Source organism: Dermochelys coriacea, chromosome 4 (genome assembly GCF_009764565.3).
Source record: "Dermochelys coriacea isolate rDerCor1 chromosome 4, rDerCor1.pri.v4, whole genome shotgun sequence".
Taxonomy (NCBI): domain Eukaryota; kingdom Metazoa; phylum Chordata; order Testudines; family Dermochelyidae; genus Dermochelys; species Dermochelys coriacea.
The window spans coordinates 30,029,206-30,052,352 of NC_050071.1; the positions used below are offsets into that span (position 1 = coordinate 30,029,206).

At 39.7% G+C, this 23,147-nt stretch overlaps 1 protein-coding gene across 1 annotated transcript in view; it reads left to right on the top strand.

The window, feature by feature from the left end:
* The window catches only part of NFKB1 (nuclear factor kappa B subunit 1), a 101,839-nt gene extending 78,726 nt beyond the window's left edge, over nt 1-23,113 (top strand). The window contains 10 exon segments of the mRNA XM_043513207.1: nt 2,694-2,835; nt 6,985-7,099; nt 9,716-9,917; nt 14,528-14,697; nt 15,673-15,775; nt 17,049-17,173; nt 18,483-18,549; nt 19,940-20,112; nt 20,289-20,466; nt 22,210-23,113. Coding sequence (XP_043369142.1) covers nt 2,694-2,835; nt 6,985-7,099; nt 9,716-9,917; nt 14,528-14,697; nt 15,673-15,775; nt 17,049-17,173; nt 18,483-18,549; nt 19,940-20,112; nt 20,289-20,466; nt 22,210-22,388 — 1,454 coding nt within the window. The 3' untranslated portion in view covers nt 22,389-23,113.
* The last annotated feature ends 34 nt before the right edge of the window (nt 23,114-23,147 follow it).

Below are 23,147 nucleotides of genomic sequence, written 5' to 3' on the forward strand. Positions count from 1 at the left end.
GCAGGAGATCAGTCTCCTAAACCTGGGATCTCCCAAGATCTATGTATGCCAGGGCTCTCTATGTAGAAGCCTTTGTCCCTCTGCACTGCCTCCCAGTAAATCTGTGATCCCACTGAAATCCATAGAATTAAACAGGTTGTAAATCAGCAAAAGGTTTGGGCCTTAATATTTAACAGGCTTCATTATATATGTGGAAAGGTGTTATTTCCAGGTATGTAATTGTTGCATCATTGTTCCATGCAATCAATCAATGCAAATCTATTTCTAAATTGCATGCGGAGCATTTTATTAAATGTTAAATTTAATATAAATTGCATCCATTGCCAAATGAAGAATAAATTAAACAATCAAATCAGCATTGCTTCACAGCAAAGTCTTCATACAAAAAAACAGAAAAGAGAGAAGGAATGATTGAAGAAAGTCTTTGTACTAGGATATTAGCCCTCTGGAGATTACAAATTTACACCTTTGCCTTGTCAAGCTTCCTTTTGCTGACAGTCTGATCAGTCCATATTTTGAGGGTTCGATAGCCAGATTTTTAGAGGTCTTCAGTGCCCATAACTCCCATCACAGTCAACATCTATCAAAACCAGGCCATATGTGTCTTGGATCATTCACTGGAGACATGCTGTTGGTTATTTGTTATAGTAGAAATGACAGAGAAGTAACTTGCTTTCCCTGTCCCATGTATAATGCGATATGTAGCTCTTTCATGCAGAACACTCCTCCTTTCTGGAATGGAGAAAGGGACATATTATGTTGTGTGCTGGTTTCGTTATGTGTCATTTACTATGACAATTCGACAGGCATTGGATTGGGAAAACAAGTTCACACAGTAATAGAGTTTCAATATTGAAGCCTTCCCTAAGTGGCTTCTTGGCACTTGAGAGATCATGTGGTGCCTTGGAGAAAAATTGCTGCTTGCTGGCTCTGAGAGTCAACTCCTGGATTAATTCAGGAAACAAAACTAGTAATTGATGTGTGTGCACTTGTGTGAGGGCGTGATGTTGTCTGTCTGTTTCCAGTGAAAGGAAGGGCTTGGATTGTTGAATCTAATGGATGAGTAAGAGACAGCACATCAGGAAGCTGACAATTATTTCTTTATCAATTATACAAAAAGAAAAAGGAGAGAAACAGGGACTCTAATTTGTGTGAAGAATATATGCAGAAGAATTGGGTCTGTGAAGTGCAACCATTGAATGTAATCTGCACAGTTTTGACAACTGGGTTTAAGGAAAATGTATCTTCTCTTATTCCAGTGACAATATAGTAGGCCTTTTTCCAGAGCTCATTATGACAAACCAGTGAGGTCCTGCTTATACAAAAGTCTGGAGCAGAGTTTGATGAGAAAGAGACCATGTTGCTTGTGGGGTCCTGTCTTGACACACATGTAGTGTTTTGATTGCATTAGCATTAGACTCTAAATCTGTTATTTAGTGCTGAGAGGTAATAATAAGTTATAATTGTCGGGCTAATCATGTGTCTGCAGGAGCCACTGTCCTCTGCAAGTTGGAATGTCAGCCTGGCTTGGGTATAATTATGTAACCCCTACTGAGTGGCCGACAAAAAGAACACAGGCATTAATACTGACCGCAGTTGAAGAGTTGAACACTTTTATCCCAAGTGTTACAGTGTTATTTTTTACATAGCAAAAGATCCTGAATTCCTTTCCTCAGTGTACACATCTGTGTTTTAGCTTGCAACTGCTGTTTTCCTTGCTTGCTCATACTAATTTTTACAAGGTCCCATGAAATCTCACTTTGGAATGTTTAGGAATATAGACTGTCTAGTACAATTCACAGTCCTTTCCAGAATGGTAAATGTGGTTTGAAGCTTTGTCTCGCCTCACCCTCTTCACCATATTCCCATTCATTTGGAGCTGTGGATTTTATTTGGTCAGCAGTTTGTGACTTGGTTCCATGATGACATGTGCAAATCTTTTTCCTTTTTTTTCCTGTAGTGTATTTGGTAATTGAAATTGCTGTGGTTATGTTGCTTTGACACTAATATGAGGCTGTTGTTTAATTTTAAAATTCTCTTTGATGTATTTACGAAAGGAGGAAAGATGGTATAATCTTGTGGTTAAGGTACAGGACTGGCCATTGAGACCTGAGCTCAATTCTTGGCTCTACCACAGATTTTCTGTGTGACCTTCGACGTCAGTTAACCTTCCTTTTCCTCATCTGTAAATTATGAAGGTGATGTGTTGTGAGGCTTTTTGTAGAGCAATTTGAGATGCTGAGAATGAGCCGAAGAAACATGAAGTATTTCAAAGTTCTGTGAGCAGGTTCTCTTCCCAAACTGCTCTCAGATATAATCCACTATTATGCATAGTCCAAGTTTACCCCCTTCACAGAGTGCAGCTCAAGTCTTCTCCTCAGATGTGGTTGCTCCTAGGATTCCTCTCCCCTGACTATTCAGCCCCTACACTAGTTCATCTTTCTAGAGAGCCACTACCTCCATCTTTACAGCTGTATGTGGTAATTAGCTGTAGGAGCCTCTGTGAGTCAGCAGAATGTACTTAACAGAATGAGCTTAGCATTCCCCAGGCAGAATCAACACCTGCTGAATGGTATGAAGCGCTTCAGGGAAACACTGCCAGCCTGTTACAAGCCCCACACCTGCTGTGTTATGTCTGGACATTGCACTGAGATAATTTGTAACTCTGATGAATGCAATGATTTGTGTTGCAGATGGTCTGTTCCTGGAGAAGGCAATGCAGATTGCTAAACATCATGCCAATGCTCTTTTTGACTATGCTGTAACTGGTGATGTGAAGATGCTACTAGCTGTTCAGCGACATCTTACTGCCGTCCAGGATGAAAATGGTGACAAGTAAGTCGCTACCGGGTGAGGCCTGGATTTAGTGAGTTGAACATTCCTGTCCCTGATTCCACAGGAATGTGATCAGCTCATTCTTGTCATCAGCTCTGTGGGATCAGTCATGGTAGGAGTTTACTAATCAGATAAATATTTTTCACTGTCACATCCCTACCTGCCCATAGCCTCACCTTTCAGAGTCTTCCCTCATTACATCCGCAAGGATGCCATTCATTACAATAAATTCATGTAGCGCAGTATTCATTATTACCAATCCAGTTAATTCACATTTGTAAAGCACCTTGAGATTCTTGGCTTTAAACCATTAAGGCACAAAGGACTATTCTTATTATGCATGACCCACGAAATTCAGCTAAGTGCAGAGGGCCCACACAACACCCTGCGCTCCATTTAATCCCATATACTAAAGTGGAGTTTAAGGTGCAGTTTGCTGTACAATAAAAATTGACTTTGTAGAAATAATATCATGGGGTTCCATGCTGATTGTCTCTCAGTGAGACCACACACAATTTTCTCAGTTTATTCCCCCGATCACCAGTAGTAAAAATTCTGTAGATCTAAATTTTGCCCTTGCTTATACCTGTACAATCCCATTACCTTCAGAGATTGCACAGATGCGGCAACAGAATCTGGCTCTGTAGTCAGACTTTATTTAGCAATCCTGTTCGATCAAGTGTGAGCCAAAGTAGAATTCAACTCGCTCCTCCCCAGTTGAATTGACTCAGCAGTGATAAAAGGAATAAAATGTAGCGAGAAATCTACTTTTTCAAAACTAAATCCAGTAGATGCAACTCTCAATACAGGTCAAGAGCAAAGCTATTGAATAAGAAGTTACCATGTTTGTACTGCAACTTTTCAAAGGATGACTGTGTTTTAAATGACATGGAGGGCTTGGGCTAGAGATTTCCTCTAAATTGAAGCATAATATGCTGTAGAAGCTGTTCAGTAGCTGCCACATGAGAAATTACACATGACTAACACATACTATCAAGTGTTTTGATAACCTAGTGGGAGGCTGCTATTTTTGTTCCAGTTTCTGTGGAAATGGATTTCAGATTACTGAAAAAGCAAGGAACATTAAGTGTTTCAAAATGATCACTAATTTATTGTTGGAGACAGTGGTTATTTTAAAGCACTTTGCTTGCCCAATTTTGAAAACAACAGGAATAAGAATGAGCAGGAACCAGCAATAAAATTGTTAGAACTTTTGGTGTTGAATTTTCTGGGTGAAATGAGTTGTTAGTCTCAGTCCAGTTCCCAGTTAATTTATTGACAGTTTCAGCAAAGACGAAGAACTGAATGATCCATGGAAAATAAACTACTTAGAGGCAGTCCTTCTGGATCAAGGTTTTGATCCATGGCATGGGAGCGTACACTGCGGCCCCCATACAGCTCTTTATCCCCAGACATGCTGTAGCTGTCATGGGGCTAAATAGTAGATTTCAGTCTCCAGGATCTTGAGACCTAGTTCCTTTCCTGAGCGCTCAGTTCCTATACACTCTTGAGAAATACCAAGTAAAATAGCAAACTCTTGATGATTGTGGCTGCTAGCTTTCCTGCAAGAGTTGTTTTACAGCACAGAACTGCAGACTCTAGGATCAATACCCATAGTTTTTCTACTGAAATCTACTGTTAACAAATCTGATTGCCTTTAATAAAAATATGTAACTGATGAAAGTATCTTGAAATGACCCTAAAAATTTTTTAAATATTATTGAATTTGAATTCTGAGATAAAAAATAAAAACAACTTATTTAATAAATTCAGTAACACACTTCAAGAAAGACAATTGAACTGGATACCCACAATTCCCTGGATACCTGGCGGCCTTGTGACCTTGTGCCTTTCACTGTAGTGCCAAAAGATACATTGTTAAGCTGCCCACCTTATTCGACCATTCGATGAATTAATGGATTTTTCATGTAATGTATATTCAACTATTCTTGACAGAGTTAAATACAGTTACAGGGTAGAATAATAATATTAGGCGAAGGAAAGAGAAATAAGGAATGATGGGCAAAGGAGAATCAGTATGTTTGAGATATGAGTACAGGCAGACCGTCAGTGTTATAAGAAGTCTGTTCCATGCAGAGGAGGCAGCTCTTCTATAGGAATGGTGAGACCGTAAGAGGAGGCCAGTGCTAGACAAGTGGAGAAAGAAAGGGAAGAAGTAGCACAGTATTACCAACCCCAAAGGCTCAAAATTAATGAGCCACCCCGCCCACACCTCCCAAAATCATGAGATTGGCTTTAAATAGTACATCTGGGGAGAGGGTGTCATAAATATAAAGGGAAGGGTAAACACCTTTAAATCCCTCCTGGCAGAGGAAAAACTCTTTCACCTGTAAAGGGTTAAGAAGCTAAGATAACCTCGCTGGCACCTGACCAAAATGACCAATGAGGAGACAAGAGACTTTCAAAGCTGGGGGGGCAAAGGGTTCTCTCTGTCTGTGCGATGCTTTTGTTAGGACCAGAGCAGGAATGCAGGTCAGAACTCCTGTAAAGAGTTACAAGCAATCTAGTTAGATATGCGTTAGATTCTGTTTTGTTTAAATGGCTGATGAAAATAGTTGTGCTGAATGGAATGTATATTCCTGTTTTTGTGTCTTTCTGTAACTTAAGGTTTAGCCTAGAGGGATTCTCTATGTTTTGAATCTGATTACCCTGTAAGGTATTTACCATCCTGATTTTACAGAGGTGATTCTTTTACTTTTTCTTTAATTAAAATTCCTCTTTTAAGAACCTGATTGCTTTTTCATTGTTCTTAAGATCCAAGGGTTTGGGTCTGTGTTCACCTATGCAAATTGGTGAGGATTTTTATCAAGCCTTCCCCAGGAAAGGGGGGTGTAATGCTTAGAGGGATTTTGCGGGGAAAGATGTTTCCAAGTGGGCTCTTTCCCTGTTATATTTGTTAGACGCTTGGTGTGGCAGCAATAAAGTCCAGGGACAAAAGGTAAAATAGTTTGTACCTTGGGAAAGTTTTAACCTAAACTGGTAAAAATAAGCTTAGCGGGGTTTTCATGCAGGTCCTCACATCTGTACCCTAGAGTTCAGAGTGGGGAAGGAACCTTGACAGGGGGTGTTTACCTTCTGGTTTCTGAACTTTTTGGGTGTACTACATTAACTGTTTCAAGCTTTCCTCTACAACCATGAGGGTAAGAAACTTTGTTTTTTAATTAAAGCTCAGATTTTCCCTTATTAGAATAACTCCAGGAGCTGGGGGCTTAAGAAATTTTATATATTGCAAGAGACACAGTAAAACATGAGAGCCTCAGAAGAGAGGTTCAGAAATTAGACCAGAGCAAGTCCAGGCAAGGGTTCAAAACAAGCAGGACAGTTTTGAACTGAATCTGGAAATGAACGGAGGGGCTATTAAGGCATTTTACAGTTTGGGTGATAGGATTGTACTTCTTTGATGCTGTTACAATGTTGAGAGACCTGGGACTTGGGAAGAAGGTAGAAAATGGAGTTATAATAGTCTGAGTGGTCTTGTCTTGTGTGGTCACTTATATATTAAAGGGTTTTTCCCTTCAGTGTGACATCTCCAGCTAACATTGAGTCTGGGGTCCTTAGTCGCCTTCTTTTTAAAAATGAAGACAAGAAGAAATGACAAAGTTGGGGAAATCCCCATGGGAAAATCTGCGTTAGTTACACAGAATCCTGTGGAAATTCTGTATGCAAGTTCTGAAAGTGTGAAACTTTTCATGTGCTTTATGCGTCTAAAACAGTGGTGGGCAACCTCCGGCTCATGAGCCGCAGATTGCCCACCACTGCTCTAAAATATTCCAGGCTTTTTAACACTCAGCGTCTCTGTGATACAAAGCTTGTTATAAATAATACTAGATTTGGAATAAGAGTCGTCTTTATACAATACACTGTCTTTTTAATAACACTCTATTTTGTGCACTAAGGCAGTTATTTAAGTCTTGGATTTCAGATGTGAAACCTCATTTCCACTGAAATCAATGGGAATTAGGTACCTAAATACCTTTGAGGATCTGGACCTTAAAGCCCAGTTGAGATGTCATGACAATAAGTGGAAAAACACCTGTTGTCGTCAATGGGATTTGGATCAGAACCTTATTGAAAATTATTTGATTTTTGCAATTAGAGTGAACTTGATTTTGTTTGGTTTCATTTCAGTGTCCTTCACTTAGCAATTATCCACCTTCATTCTGAGCTGGTGAGAAACCTCTTAGAAGTGGCGCTGGATTTTAATTCTGATGACATCATCAATATGAGAAATGACCTTTATCAGGTATGCCAGAATGCAGTGATAAGTGATACTAATCATTCAATTGGTAACAGAAATTTTCTGCAACTTATTTTTTCCTTTTATCCATCACACAAAACCCAAGTAAAACTATAATGCAAGCAGTTCAGAAGTTCATAGATGGTGGGACACAATGACAGACTGAAAGGTGGTAACAGAGGGTGCACACTCTCATTGGTGCATATGTGGTAACTTCAGTCATTGTTACAGAATATGTGTTTATTGTAGAACAGAACCCATATTTTATATCATGTATCTTGTTTTCTGTTCAGTCCCTTTTTACCAGGCTTCTCTGTTACTAAACTACTGGTATCAATCGCCGTGTGCCAACCTTGTCAACATGTTTTGAACTTTCAAATGCCATACTCCTTCAGCTGGCGGATCAGTTGCTGGGTCACATATAGGCAGTTGCTGGGTCACTTATAGGCATTTGTAATAAATAATGCCCTTTACAGTAGCCACTTCAAGTCAGTATCAGGACACAGAAATTGAGCTCAGAGATTCCCCTTTCCTTTCGTCGTTCACATGTGCAAAAAAAGAGATGATTAACCCCATACTCTCTTCATTTAGAGAAGAATTGTTAGGTCCTGGAAACATGAGCCTGAGATTTTCACATCCCCAGCCTAGACATGTTCTAGAAAGCGCTGTGGAAATCCTCCTGTAAAGTGTCTCTTTCCGTATCCCCTACTATAAACACAAAAGATCTAGACCTGCTAGGAAAACACATCATGCTTCCCTGGGAGAGGTGCACCCATGGTAGGAAGAAAGAAAAGCAGACATGGTTCGGGCAGTGTTCCTGTTTTATCGAACTCCGTTCAGAGCTGCACCAGGAAAGCATTTCAGGTCTGATTTTCTCCTGCGTAGATAAACCCAAAGGGCTTGATTTTTTCACTTTCTTGCACTGTCGTAGTTATTTTCACTGGTGTAAACATTGGTGTAAATGAGTGGAGAATTCTGGCTTGGTAGTGTTTTACACCCACTCCCTTTCTACAGGTAGAATGGTGATACAAGGAACAAGGCAGTAGTAGGTATCAGATTCTTAGCATCTACTACAATCGCTCTGTAAGCCTTCAAAGTGTCCTTAGAGTGTGTATTTTATAAACCAAAGGCTGGAGAGGGTATAATACTTTAAATCTACAGTATGGGCTGGAACTTCATGACAATACAAATGTAGTGGAAATGGATTTATACATGTGCGCCAAAATAATTAACAACTCCAGACGTGTTTCTGTACTTATGATTCTGGTGACATTCACAAACAATGTTCTAGCCTCACCCCCATAGTTCACATTATCACTAGACTCTTGGGATGGAATTAATCGTTTTTTGTGTATAGTTGAGTATACACTATTCCTTAATATAATAATCAGAATATGAAGTTGGGTTTGGGCTTGATTTTGCTATTATATTATATTATATTATATTATATTATATATTTTTAAAGGCTAAGAGTCTGATTTCCCTCACAGTAAAAAGGCTTGCTGTACAAATACAATAATATTTGTAAAAAAGGTTCAGCATGATGCTGCTTACCCTCCAGAATGTCACTGCTGCAGTATACAGTCCCTCCTGTTGAAGTATGAACACAAATCTTAGTGACAGGTTTCAGAGTAGCAGCCGTGTTAGTCTGTATCCGCAAAAAGAACAGGAGGACTTGTGGCACTTAGAGACTAACAAATTTATTTGAGGATAAGCGTTCATGAGCTACAGCTCACTTCATTGGATGCATCACAAAAGCTTATGCTCAAATAAATTTGTTAGTCTCTAAGGTGCCACAAGTACTCCTTTTCTTTTTGCAAATCTTAGTTAGAGGCAGTAAAAGCCTTGAAGTCTAATGTTGGTGTTGCAGCTGATAGCATTGTTATGCTAATGGAGAACATGCAAATTACATCACCTACCTAGAAAGACATTATATAAATACAACGTTCTTCTGTGCTTTGTCAGTTTTTTAAAAGAAAATAGCAGATTTACTTTTAATGTACCTAGTCATTTTTAAGGATTTAGGGGACATAGCCATAGAGTTTTTCCTAGGAATGTAATCAGCAGAGTGGATCAGCTGCAGATGGGAAGACTGGATTTGGGTTTATACTCCCTGTGTGACACAGAACTCGGGTCCTCTTGGGTCCAGGCAAGCATACGGACTGGTTTTAGGCCAGAGAATCCACTTCCACGTGGATCCTTTCACTTCCTAAGTCCTCCACCCTGTTCAACTCCATAAAAACTTGACTACTTGGTCTCGACGATAGGGAGTGGATTTGCCTCTTAGAACCCAGTCTTTGCACACCTAAAGCTCCCATTGACTTCACTGGGAGTTTTGAGAGCCTGAGGAATGAATGATCACTTCCTTTAATCTGAATGCTGATACTGGGCTATGGGGATTTTATGACCTTTAAGTACAAGTATGAATTGTGTTCACAGTTAAGTGGAAGGAAATATATACTAGTTTTGCATCTAGCATTTCAATTATTGTAGTACCTTTTTTTTGTGTAAGGATAAAACATTAAAATTGTGGATCACTGTGAGTAATTTTTAAGAGGCTTCTGTGAAAATGACATATATGTTGTTCACTTTCTTGTGGTTACTTTTCCCTGCCTTTTCTAGACACCATTGCACTTGGCAGTTATCACAAAGCAGGTAGATGTGGTAGACGACTTGCTGAGGGCTGGAGCTGATGTCAGCCTTCTGGATCGACATGGCAATTCTATCTTGCATCTAGCTGCCAAAGGAGGAGATGACAAGATTTTAAAAATACTCCTTAAGCATGAGAGGACATCTCCAATGATCAACCATTCAAATGGAGAAGGTATGGAAGGATCACAGTGATTTTTCATATTATTTCTTGGACAAGCATATTACCATATATACTTGTTCATAAGTCAAATTTTTTTAGTAAAAAAGGGAAGCATCAGAGAAGGGGGTCGGCTTATGAATGGGTATAAAGAGGGGAGAGGTGGGACACAGCCCCTCCTCCCAACAGATGGGGCAAGGAGAGGCAGCAGAGCCAGAAGGGAAGAGGCGGGGCCAGAGTATCTCCACTTCTGGCCATGCTGCTCTCCCCCCAGCCTCCAAAGCAGCTGCAACTCTGGGGCTGGCAGGCTGCAGCCGTGCCGCTCGGCCCTTCCCCCCAGAGCAGGCTGTGGCCGCGCCGCCCAGCCCGCTGGAACATGAGGCGGCCGCGCCGCCCCGTCTGGCCTGCTGGAGCAGCTCTGGCCAAGCCAGAGATATCCTCCCCTTGCCCTCCCCAGCTAAGGTGGGAAGGGATGGGATGGGGAGAGTGTGGGGTTCACAGGCTAGGGGTGGGATCATGTGGGGGATGGCCACAGGGGTTACTCCCCTGACCCCCAGCTTCTCCACTCCCAAAAAAATTTCCCCACCAGTTGCTGTCCCAACCTGTCAGAGTAAGCAGCTGGCACGCCGGTACACTTTGTTTACTTAAGTTTACCTCCGTACTCTCGGATTCTTGAGATAAGCAAACCATCTTGACCCGCCAGCGGGTTATCCTGATGGCCCGGGAGCCAAAGTTGCTGCCCCCTGAATTATAGGGTCAGCTTATGAATGGGTCATTAAAAATTTTTCATTCTTACTTATCCATCTTGGAGGGGTCAGCTTATAAACAAACCAGCTTATGATTGAGTATATGGTAATTATGCTTCCAGTTCCACATGCAGGGCCAGTTAGACAGAATTGCAGGGTCTCTCTGTTTGGGGAGATGATGGTGTTTTAGGAGGGATTTAGGTTTAGTAGGAACTGGAGAACCTTTTGGGAAGGAAGGATGGGCTCCACCTAAACCAAAATAGAACCAGATTGCTGGCATGTAAAATTTAAAAAGTCATAGAGGAGCTTTTAAACTAAGGAGTGGGGGAAAGCCAACAGGTACGAAGGAGCACACAGTTGAGACAGACTCATCCCTTAGGGAAGGATTTATTAAAGAGGATACTCAGTATCCTAGTAAAGAGGAGATGATAGAAGTTGATAAAGTACAGGTAGGAACTGAAGAGAAACAGTCAAACAAAAAAAAGTCCCATTCAATTACATCACATGAAGGCAGAAAATTAAATGTTGACAAATTTTTTAAGTTCTTTTTTACAAATGCAAGAAGTCTAAATAGTAAGATGGGTGAACTTGAATGTCTGTTATTAAATGAGAATATTTATATAATAGGCATTTCAGAAACTTGGTAGAATGATGGGACACAGTAATACCAGGGTACAAAATATATAGGAATGACAGAGTAGGTTGCATTGATAGGGGGCCGGGGCACTCTATGTGAAAGAAAGCAAAAAGAGTAAAAATCTTAAATAAATCAAACTGTACCATAGAATCTCTGTGGATAGAAATTCCATGTTTGAATAATAAGAGTATAGCAGTAGGAATATACTACCAAGCATCTGACCAGAATGGTGACTGTGATTGTGAAATGCTCAGGGAGAATAGAGAGGTTACAAAAACAGAAAACCTAGTAATAATGGGGGGTTTCAACTATCCCCATATTGACTTGGAACATTTAACCTCAGGATGGGATGTGGATATAAAATTTCTAGACACCAGTAATGATTGCTTCTTGGAACAGCTAGTTTTATAACCCATAAGTGGGGAGAGACAATTCTTGATTTAGTTTTAAGTGGCGCACAGGATCTGGTCAAGAAGTGACTATAACAGAACATCTCTGTAATGACAACCATAGTGTAGTTAAGTGCAACATCCTTGTAGGGGAGAAAATACCACTGAAACCCACCACAGTAGCATTTAACTTCAAAAAGGGCAACTACACAAAAATGAGGAGGCCAATTAATTAGAAATTAAACGGAACAGTCACGAGTGAATTGCCTGCAAGCTACATGGGAACTTTTAAAAAACATCATAATAGAGGCTCAAACTATAGGTATACCCCAAACTAAAAAAAACAGTAAGTGGACCAGAAAAATGCCACCGCAGCTAAACAACAGAGTAAAAGAGGCAGTTGGAGAAAGAAAGGCATCTTTTGAACATTAGAAGTCAAATCCTATTGAGGAAAATATAAAGGTACATAAACTCTGGCTAGTTAAATGTAACATTATAATTCGGCAAGCCAAAAAAGAATTTGAATAGCAACTAACAGAAGACACAAAAATGTATAGCAAACATTTTGTTTAAGTACCTCAGAAACAGAAAGTCTGCCAAACAGTCAGGAGGGCCACTGGACAATCAAGATGCTAAAAGAGCACTCAAGGAAGACAAGGCCATTGAATCATAGAATATCAGGGTTGGAAGGGACCTCAGGAGGTCATCTAGTCCAACCCCCTGCTCAAAGTAGGACCAATCCCCAGTTTTTGCCCCAGATCCCTAAATGGCCCCCTCGAGGATTGAACTCACACCCCTGGGTTTAGCAGGCCAATTCTCAAAACACTGAACTATCCCTTCCCCCAAACCACTGAGCTTTGCATCAGTCTTCACTGCAGAGGATGTGATGGAGATTCTCACACCTGAGCCGTTCTTTTTTTCAGTGACAGATCTAAAGAACTGCCCAAGATTAAGATGTCAATACAGGAAGTTTTGGAAGAAATTGATAAATTGATAAATTTAACAGTAATAAATCACCAGGACCAGATGGTATTCACCCAAGAGTTCTGAAGAAACTCAAACATGCAATTACAGAACTACTAACTGTGGTATATAACCTATCGCTTAAATCACCCTTTGTACCAAATGACTGGAGAATAGCTAATGTAATGCCGATTTTTTTAAAAAGTCTCTAGAGGCAATCCTGGTAATTACAGGCTGGTAAGCCTAACTTCAGTGCCAGGCAAATTGTTTGAAGCTATAGTAAAGAAAAGAATGATCAGACACATAGATGAGCATTATATGTGGAGAAGAGTCAACCTGGCTTTGGTGTAGGGAAATCATGCAACATCAATCTATTAGAATTCTTTGAGTGGGTTCACTAAACATGTGAAGAAGGGTAATTGAGTGTATAGTGTACTTGGACTTTCAGAAAGCCTTTGACAAAGTCCCTTAGCAAAGGCTCTTAAGCAAAATAGGCAGCCATGGGATAAGAGGAAACATTGAGTAAGAATAAACAGTTTTCCTGGTGGAGAGAGGTAAATAGTGGGGACCCCAAAGGTCTGTACTGGAACCAGTACTGTTCAACATATTCATAAACAATCTGGAAAAAGGGGTAAACAGTGACGTGCCAAAGATTGTTGATGATACAGAATTACTCAAGATAGTTAAGTCCAAAGCAGACTGTGAAGAGATACAAAGCTGGGTGACTGGACAACAAAATGGCAGATGAAATTCAGTGATGATAAATGTAAAGTAATGTACATTGGAAAACATAATCCCAAGTAAACATACAAAATTATGAAGTCTAAATTAGCTGTTACTGTTCAAGAAAGAGATCTTGGAGTCATTTTGGATAGTTCTCTGAAAACATCTGCTTACCTAACAGAATGTTAGGAACCATTAGGAAAGGGATAGATAGAAAGACAGCAGATATCATAATGCCACAATATAAATCCATGATATGCCCACGCCTTGAATACTTCATGCAATTCTAGTCACTCGATGTCTAAAAAGATTTATTAGAATTGCAAGAAGTGCAGAAAGGGACAATAAAAATGATTAGGGGTATGGAACAGCTTCCATGTGAGGAGCGGTTAATAAGACTGGGACTTTTCAGCTTGGAAAAGAGACGACTAAGAGGGGATATGATAGAGGTCTATAAAATCGTGATGAGTGTGGAGAAAGTGAATAAGGAAGTGTTGTTTACTCCTTCACATAGCACAGGAACAAAGGTCACCCAGTGAAATTAATAAGCAGCAGGTTTAAAATTAACAAAAGGAAGTACTTTTTCACACAGCACACAGTCAACTTGTGGAATTCCTTGCCATAGGATGTTGTGAAGGCCAAAAATATAACTGGGTTCAAAAAAGAATTAGATAAGTTCATGGAGGGTAGTTCCATCAATGGCTATTAGCCAGGATGGTCTGGAACACAATCCCATGCTTTGGGTGTCCCTAAACCTCTGATTGCCAGAAGCGGGGGCTGAATGACAGCGGATGGATCACTCGATAAATTGCCCTGTTACGTTCATTCCATCTGAAGAATCTGGCAGACAGGATACTGGGCAAGATGAACCATTGGTCTGATCCAGTATGGCCATTCTTGTGTTCTTACATTCTAATTTTTAATACATATTACAAAGATGGATAAACTTTATACTAGTGCCGTTCATAGCTATCTTCACTGCTCACAATTTTCCACTCTTGCTTTTTCTTTCACACACTCACAGAGGAGAGAGAGAGAGAGAGAGAAAATAACAAAACATATTTGTATATATTCATTTTATATGTATTTGGATGAAGTGTTATAAAAACTTCTTATTACCACAATGTTTCCATATTTGTCAGTGTTCATGTGTATTTTGTTCTGTAGGTCTCAATGTGATTCACATGGCAGTGATGGCAAATAGCATGCATTGTCTCAGGCAGATGATTGCTGCTGGAGCTGACGTCAATGCTCAGGAACAAAAGTCTGGGCGAACTGCGTTGCATCTGGCTGTCGAACAAGAAAACATCTCTTTGGCGGGCTCCCTTCTCCTGGAGGTGAGCGCCGTGCTGGCATAATTGTTTTTTGTAGTTCATTTCTCTTTGCTATTTAAGAAAACTTTATGATAAACTTTATGATAAGAGCTTATGATTTTGTTGCTTACCCTGGTTGGTAGAATGGCAAACAAATGCTATAATAATGAACAATAATAGTAATAGTTTATTTGTTTAGCACTGATAGTGAGCTTGGTGTAGTGCCTGAGCAATTTACAGTCCAAGACCCTGATCCTGCAAAGACATGTGCACATGCTTAATGTGTATTGTGAATAATCCTATTGAATCTAATGGAATTACTCACTGGTGTAAAGTTAAGCACATCATCTTTGTAGGGTGGGGCATAAGCAGAGAAACAAGACAGAGAACATACTTTGTGCATGTACACCCATGCACATGTACTCAATCATATCCTCCTCCCATTCAAGAGCAAAATTCCGGTTGATTTCAGTGGACACTGGTTTGGACCCATAATAGAAATATCATAGAATCATAGAAGATTAGGGTTGGAAGAGACCTCATGAGGTCATCTAGTCTAACCCCTTGCTCAAAGCAGGACGAATCCCCAACTAAATCATTCCAGCCAGGGCTTTGTCAAGCTAGGCCTTAAAAACCTCTAAGGATGGAGATTCCACCACCTCCCTAAGTGACCCATTCCAGAGCTTCACCAGTAATATCACATTGGGTGGAAAGTTTAAGCTTTTTAATAACCTATAATATCTATCTGATCCTTCTTGGATTATATACTGTGCCTAATATCTGAGCATATAAACACCATCTCTTCATGTATACAGAGAAGTAATTTGTTCATTATATTTTCCAACTCCTTTTGTTCAGGGTATGATTAAAGGTTTTATGTGCAAAGGGATAGAAGAGCTTATTTGCATGGTTACAGTGTTTATGCAGACATGAGGCTCCAGCTGTATTCTCTGCCCAGGTAGCGTTACTTTTTTATTTCCTCCCTCAATAAAATTTTAGGGTGATGCAGATGTTGACAGTACTACATATGATGGAACAACTCCACTTCACATAGCAGCTGGAAGGGGGTCTACAAAACTGACAGCTCTTCTCAAAGCAGCAGGTATGAGGGGTTGGAAGTATTGTGGAGAGTACATTTCTACTCGAATGAAAATATCACTTATTGCTAATTAAGAATTTAGATTTGAAGCTTGGAGCCTTCTCTGTTGGGCACAAGGGACTCATTAATGAGTGTGACCCCCCTCCCACCCTTTCAGCCAGTAGAAATGAGATGTGTTAGAGATGTGAGGAACTAATTCTATAGGGTAGAAGGGGAGTTTGTTGTTAACTGTGCGGCTCTTTACCTCTATCTACTGGCTCAATTATGATGATGTTAGTACTTGGGATGGGAAATGGCCTGAATCTCACAAGCAAATAATCTCATATGAGGTTCTGAGCTGTTTTGTTTGTAGCTTCCTGTATCTGAGGAGATTTTTCCCTGAATGGTTCAGTGTTCCATTAGTTTGCTGCTGGAATGCTTTCAGAAAAAAAAGAGAGAGATCACTGAAATCTTATCACCATCTCTTATCCTCTGAACAGCCTGGAGAATGGCACACTTTTGGTGATGAGGATTCTTACCCAGTTTTGATTTTTGCACCCTTCATCTTAAACTGTGATGTTCAGTGGGACATTCTCTATTTCTCTCTGCCTTACCTCAGATCTCTAGCAATGCTAGTGTTACAGCTGTATCTGTCCTTTTGGGATAAAAATCCAAACCTCCCTATTAATTCAAGAGCAAGACAGAACTCACTGCCTACCATCCTTTGATTTTTCTGTCTGATGGTCTATAGTGAGACATCCCATATCACAATTCACCATAGACACATTTATTTTTCGTGATCTGAGCTCATGATTTGGAAGCCAGGAACTTCCAAGTTCCTGTCTCAGTTCTGATGTGATCATGACTCCTTCTGTGGCCTTGGACAAAGTGTTTAACATTTCTGCCTCCATTTTTCCCCTCTGTGTAGCTGGGATAATTCTTACCTCACAGGTCTGTTGTGAGGCTTAACTTTTTAGCTCATATTTGCAAAAGCATTTTGAAGGTGAAAAATGCTCTTTGGTGTTATATGCTTGATTAAAATATATGTATTTATTTTGCTTATATCGATTCATCAATAGTGTATGAAATAGCACATTTTCTATTTAAAATCTGGAGACAAATTGTCTAAGTAAAATGAACCCATGCTAATGTCTTTTATACAAGGATGTGTAATGAGACCTCTTTCCACCCCCCGCTTCCCAAAAAAGACATAAGCTTGCGTAGTTGAGTATGATCCAATGTAGTGAAGTCTTTGGAAAGCCTTTAGTTGTTCTAACTGTGCTCTGTAATTCTCCAGGTGCAGATCCTCACATTGAGAACTTTGAGCCATTGTTTGACCTAGAAGACATGCGAGACAAAGACAGTGAAGATGAAGGAATCGTACCTGGAACGACACCTTTGGATATGGCCTCCAGTTGGGAGGCAAGTGATCTGTGTGGTTTATCAGTTATTTGGACAAACACAAAAAACCCACAAACCCTTTCTTTTAGTTTAATCTGAAGAGGAAGGTACATGATTGACAACCAGTGGCACATTTCTGCAGTCATTCATTCGTTGAAGACCTTGTTCACTATGAAAATCCAGGGAACTGCACTGTTTTCACAAATCACAGCTCTTGGCACAACTCACTGAGTGCGTCCACTCCTGCAATGCTTTTGGTTCTGTTTTTTGAAGAGCATTGCTTCATAAGGAGCCTTGGATAATTTGTCATTGCTGAACTGATGCAGGCGGCTGTGCGCTCACTGTGGCTGGAGCGATCTCTGTTGTCTTGAAAGGGGTTAGGAAAAGGACAAATTAGGTTAATGTGGGCTTCAACGAGTAAGAATATTAGTAGACTGCAAACTCTTGAAATGTCACACTTGAGACTTCAGGATGAAAAACAGAATATAGAGTTTGGCTGAAAGGATTGCGTATTCCAGTTCATCATGAATCCTTTTCAGGGCATCAGTCCATCAGGATCCATCTCTAGTATCTGTATGGGGCTCCTTTCATGGGTATTTTTGTCATGAGTTCTTCGTGCTCACACTTTATAGTATCCCATTTTAAAAACTTTAGATAACCCCCAGATTTTCAAACTTGGATCCCTTAAATTAGGCCCCTAAATCTGTATTTTGGCAATTGCATGAGTGGACCTTATTTTTCAGATGTGATGAACACCTGTAGTTCTCTTTGGGTGTTCCTACAGCACAGTCGGAGGGTGTGATTGTATACAAAGCAGTCATACCTCCTGATTGCATTTAGACACACCCTGTGATCTCAGTGGGAGGTGTAGATACTCAGCACTTCTGATAATCTAGCCACCTTATTCAGGTGCTTAAATGGGTTTAGAAGCCTAACTTTAGGCAGCTACGTTTGAAAATTTTATGCACAATTTTTGTTTTAAATTTTTAGTTTTCTCAGGTGCAGATTACTGTGCTTGGAGGATTTTCCATCTCCCTTAAAGAATCTCTGGACCTTGGGAACAGTTGCTATTTACAAGATGAGTTACTTAAAGGGCAACAGAAGGCAATCTCTCCATTTCCCACTTGGGCAGAGGCACCACTCCTCTGCAGCACTTTGTTCTGCTGACCCTACAACAAGAAAGAAATGTGGCTGTTGATCTATTAATACATAAAGTATGGATAATATAGAGCAGTGTAAACATTAGGGTTGGATTTGATGAAATGCAGGATAAAGACCAATTTTCTTCCAAACATTGATATTAATGACTAATTGTTTTCCCACACTACAGGTATTTGACATATTAAATGGCAAACCCTATGAATCAAAGTTGACTTCTGATGACTTACTGATGCAAGGTAGAGTATTTAAAAAAGAAAAGCTGCAATAATACCCATTTATTAATTGACGAGTACTGACAATATGCTCAGAACATAGAGGAGAAGCAGTTTGCAATATAAATAAGAGAACAGGGATAGCCATGTCATGCTGTCTGGAGTGGCTGATGACCTCGGGGCAGATTGTCAAGAAGCAGGGCAGAGACTCCAAACTGGCTGCATGTTCTAGAATTAGATTTCACCAACCTAGTAACTGATGTAAACTCCTGAAGCACTATAACCGTCTTACCGGGCAAGCTGGACTTAGTGATAGTTGGTTGCTATACACTGAAGATCATAAAATATTCAGGTTGCTTACAGTTGCAAGAGACCTGTCTCTTTGACCTAGGTCAAATTGTATCTTAGATCTCTCACCAAAGACAGTGCTTGTATCCAACCCTGTGATAAATTAACTAAAGATATATTAACTAGGAAAAAGAAGTGAGAGAGTTAATACAAGGTTAAAAAAGGCAAAATATATACGCAAATGAGTTACAGTCTATGGTTTTAAAAGATGATGGAGTTGTAGTAATCTGTCAGCTCTGAATGTCTTTCAGGGCTAACCCAGGTTGACCCTGGGGATCTCTGCTTTTGTTTCGTAGCTCCAGCTCTGTGAGAGTCCAAACAGCAAAAGAGAGATGAAAATTTTTCTTGTCAGCTATTTTTATTTCCTTCTTCCAGAATTCAAGCTGATGGGATGAATCCTTTTGTACGTAGCCTTTTCTTGGGTGAGAAGAGGCAATTAACAAAGTCTTTGTATTGTAATGTCCCACAATGGCCCATATAGTTTTGATAGGCCTTCTTGATGGTTAGAAGATAGTCCCTCCTGACTGGGTTCATAGTTCCAGAGCAAACATTTTTTACAGTCAAAGCAAAAAATTAAGTATTTCTTTGTAGCATGTGATAAGGATGTTATAAGCGAGATTAGTGCATTCAGCAACTTACAGGCAATTCAGAAAATCTACTCACATTGTTATAAATGCAATACCCATCTTAACCATACTAACACAAAGGTGAAGCAGACTGGATTCCAATGCTCAGCTGATGCCTAAACTGCTGGCAAGAGCTGGCACCTGGTCTGCCAGCATCACAAGCCATACATCGGAAGTGCCACTGCTAGTAGAATAAATATGGTTCTTTTTATAGTCGTATGTTATTTCTGACGTTGGAATTACGACATGACGTAGTCCACATGCTCACTGTTATGCTACAGTGTGATTAAATATATTGAGTAAATACTTTCATGTCTACCAATCACTTTTTAATTAAACAGTTTGCCTCTGCTTCGGGGCAAAAAATGTGACTGTAATTGCATAAATAGGTGCATGGTTTATGCATATAATAAACTTGGTTTATTTCTCTCTTTCACCAGGAGATATGAAAAAATTGAATGAAGACTCCAAGCAGCAGCTTTACAAGTTACTAGAAGTACCAGATCTAAACAAAAACTGGTGTACACTGGCACAAAAATTGGGTCTGGGAATACTTAGTAATGCCTTCAGGTTGAGTCCTACTCCAGCCAAAACTCTGTTGGATAACTATGAGGTAACTCTTTTTTAAAAGATGTTCTAAAAGATCAAGGGAACACAAGGTCATTTGTGACACATGCAACTGGCCTCGATAATGTTCTCCTCCTGCGTGGATAGATGATGCCACACTTTGTTTTGTAACAAATCTGCCACAGTGATATGTATATTATTTTCCTTTCTGTTTTGACGTAGGTTTCTGGTGGTACAGTGAAAGAGTTGGTCAATGCCTTGAGACTAATGGAGTACACAGAAGCCGTTGAAATCATTCAGAAAGTGCACTCCATCCCATTAAACCAGTCTAGCAATGAGGATCATGCTGTGAAGGCTCCACCATCATCACCGTCTGCCTTCTCCATCAAAGAAGAGATGGGTAAAATAGATAGGCATAGATAATGTGTTTTGAAAAGTGTTTTCGCGCAAGTTTCATGTGATTCTGATACATTTCAATCCAGCTACCTTTGCACAGAACAACCCAACTCAGTTGCCTGTCTGGGAAGTACTAAAATATGTAAGGATTTCTCATTTTAGACTTGCCAGGCCTAAGAGTGAGGGGAGATGAAGCAATGGCTCAGGGCAAGAGTTATTTTAGTCTGTTTTCTAAAAATAGATATTTGCCATGTCATCGGCATTAATTCATCCTTGCCTGCAGCAAGGGACTAATGAATCTCATTTGCCCATGATTCTACATCTGCTCTGTCACATCATTGTCCAGCCTCCCCTGGGTTTGTACAATACCCCTCAGTTTTCTTTTACTAGTTTTTTCCTATGATCTTGATTGGACTTAAGTTTTTTGGCCTCATTAACTGCTCATCAAAGTAGTTAGGCTATACAGCTTGATATTACAATTAAAATAGTTGCCACTTCTACAGTGCTTGTCATCTACATATTTCAAATGCTATATAGAGATGGGTAATGCCATCCTTTATCTCCGTCTTAGCAATAGGGAAACAGACGCATGGAGGTAAAATGAATTGTCTACGGTCACATAGTGAGTCAGTTTCAGAACAAGGAATAAAACCCAAGTTTTCTGACACCCAGTCTCGTGCCTTATTCATTGACCGACACTGCCTCCGTAGCCCATGTACAGTATATACTGAGACGCAAGATAAACCAGTCAGATTTCACTTCCATCACCTTTGCTAGTTTAAATTTTATAGTGCCATTCAGTTTAAACTGCATGCCTATGTATATGCTATATAAGAGCTAGGTATTATTCTCTCTATGTTCCTGAAGAATACAATATCAAATCTAAATTGGCAGCACCACCAGTGAAAGAGCTTTGCCACTTAGCCACTTTAATAAGCCACTCCTTATTCATTGATTTGAAAATGTGTTTTAAAGAGTTAGTAATTTAAGATCTTAAAAATTCCAAAATGTGCTGAATCTGTTTCAATTGCATCAAGCCCTTTGTTGCCAATGATGATGGGTCTCTGTGCCATAAGCACCTTCAACTGAGGAGACACAACTCGCATAACAATCAGTTATTCCTTCGTAACTCTTGCAAGGATGGCAGCTGTCGCTGAACTTTTCAGATTTCATACTCACCTTAACTAGATGCAAATTATTTAAGTACTTTGACAATCCATCCTTTGTTCTTTCATGGAAAGATGTCTTAATAGCAGAGAGGCATTAACCTGGACACTATAGTTCAGCAACAGTTTATACTTTTAAGATCCAGATTGCCTTTATCCTGGTACTGAGAACACTCCTTTGGGCAGTACCAGTGTGAGGATAGTAGTAACTTTTATGGATCAATATGGCTGCTAGTTATTCTGCATGGAATCACGCTTAAATACCAGGCGTCTAACCCTATCCATCCTACCACCATTGATACTCATTTTTGGCCACTAAACAACCCTGCAGACTCAATCAGCATAGTGTGATAGAAGGGCATCAAAGTAAGTAGGCTTTGGTCAGTTCCTAAGCAAAAACAACCAACACCTTCCTACTGCAGTACTGAACCCAAAAATTGCAGTATTTTGATTGTGCTTTACAAGTGCCTTTGTCTATTGGACTGTATTTCTCGTGGCTTTTGAGGACATTAAACTAGCTTTCAATGTTTTTAGTGCAGGATGAAAAACAAATGTGTATTCTTTTCTGTTTTCTTTTTCAGGTGAACTTTATAATGTAAAATTACAAGACAATGAAAGCATGTGCGATAGCGGCGTGGAGACCTCCTTCCGCAGACTTAGCTTCACTTATTCTGAGTCCCTTAACAGCAAGTCATCAATAACACTTAGCAAAATGGCCCTGGGATATGGACAAGAAGACTCAGTTCAAGGCAAAATGTAACCAGTTAGCAACATGCAATTATATGAACCAAAATGACAGTTAAAATTATGCCTATATAATTCTCTTCAGCAGAAGTGATCTTACAACCAAAAGTGCACTGGAAAATACTTGTCTGAAGTGTTCAAGATTTGAAAACGTGACTCATGAACATTGCTTCTTTCTTTGTTTCTTAAGTACCTTTATTTTTGTTCATTTACAAGCAGTATAGTGTTACCAGAACCAGTAACCAGTGCCGCATAGTACATAGAACTGGATGACGTGACTGATTGAGCTTTTCTGGTTGCCAGCATTTTCTGTATGGATGGACGTTGCCACTTCTTCATAATGTTGAACACCAACTCAACTTTCATAAAAGATGTACTGCACACAGAGCAATCAGAGGATGCATCTTCTAGCAACCCTTTCCCCAGTTTTAGCACAGCTACATGGAACGGGAGTTCATAAACCAGTTAAAAGGATTTCCCTGATGTTAAAGACAAATTGTGGTTTTCTCAAAGTAGTCATCGTTGCAATTTAAAAAAAACTACAGAAAAGAGATCATGTATATTTCAGTGAATGTATTTAAATTTAACTCTGGTGCCTATAATCATTCAAAGCTTTAAAAAGTTTGACATTTTACTATTGTAAATATTCTTTTTAGATCAATTCCTTTTACAGAGGAAATTTGTGCTTTTTAAATGCTTATTTTTATTTTACTTTTATAATAAAAACAAAATTAAATTAAATCCTTCATCTTCATTAACCATTTTGACTTCCCTT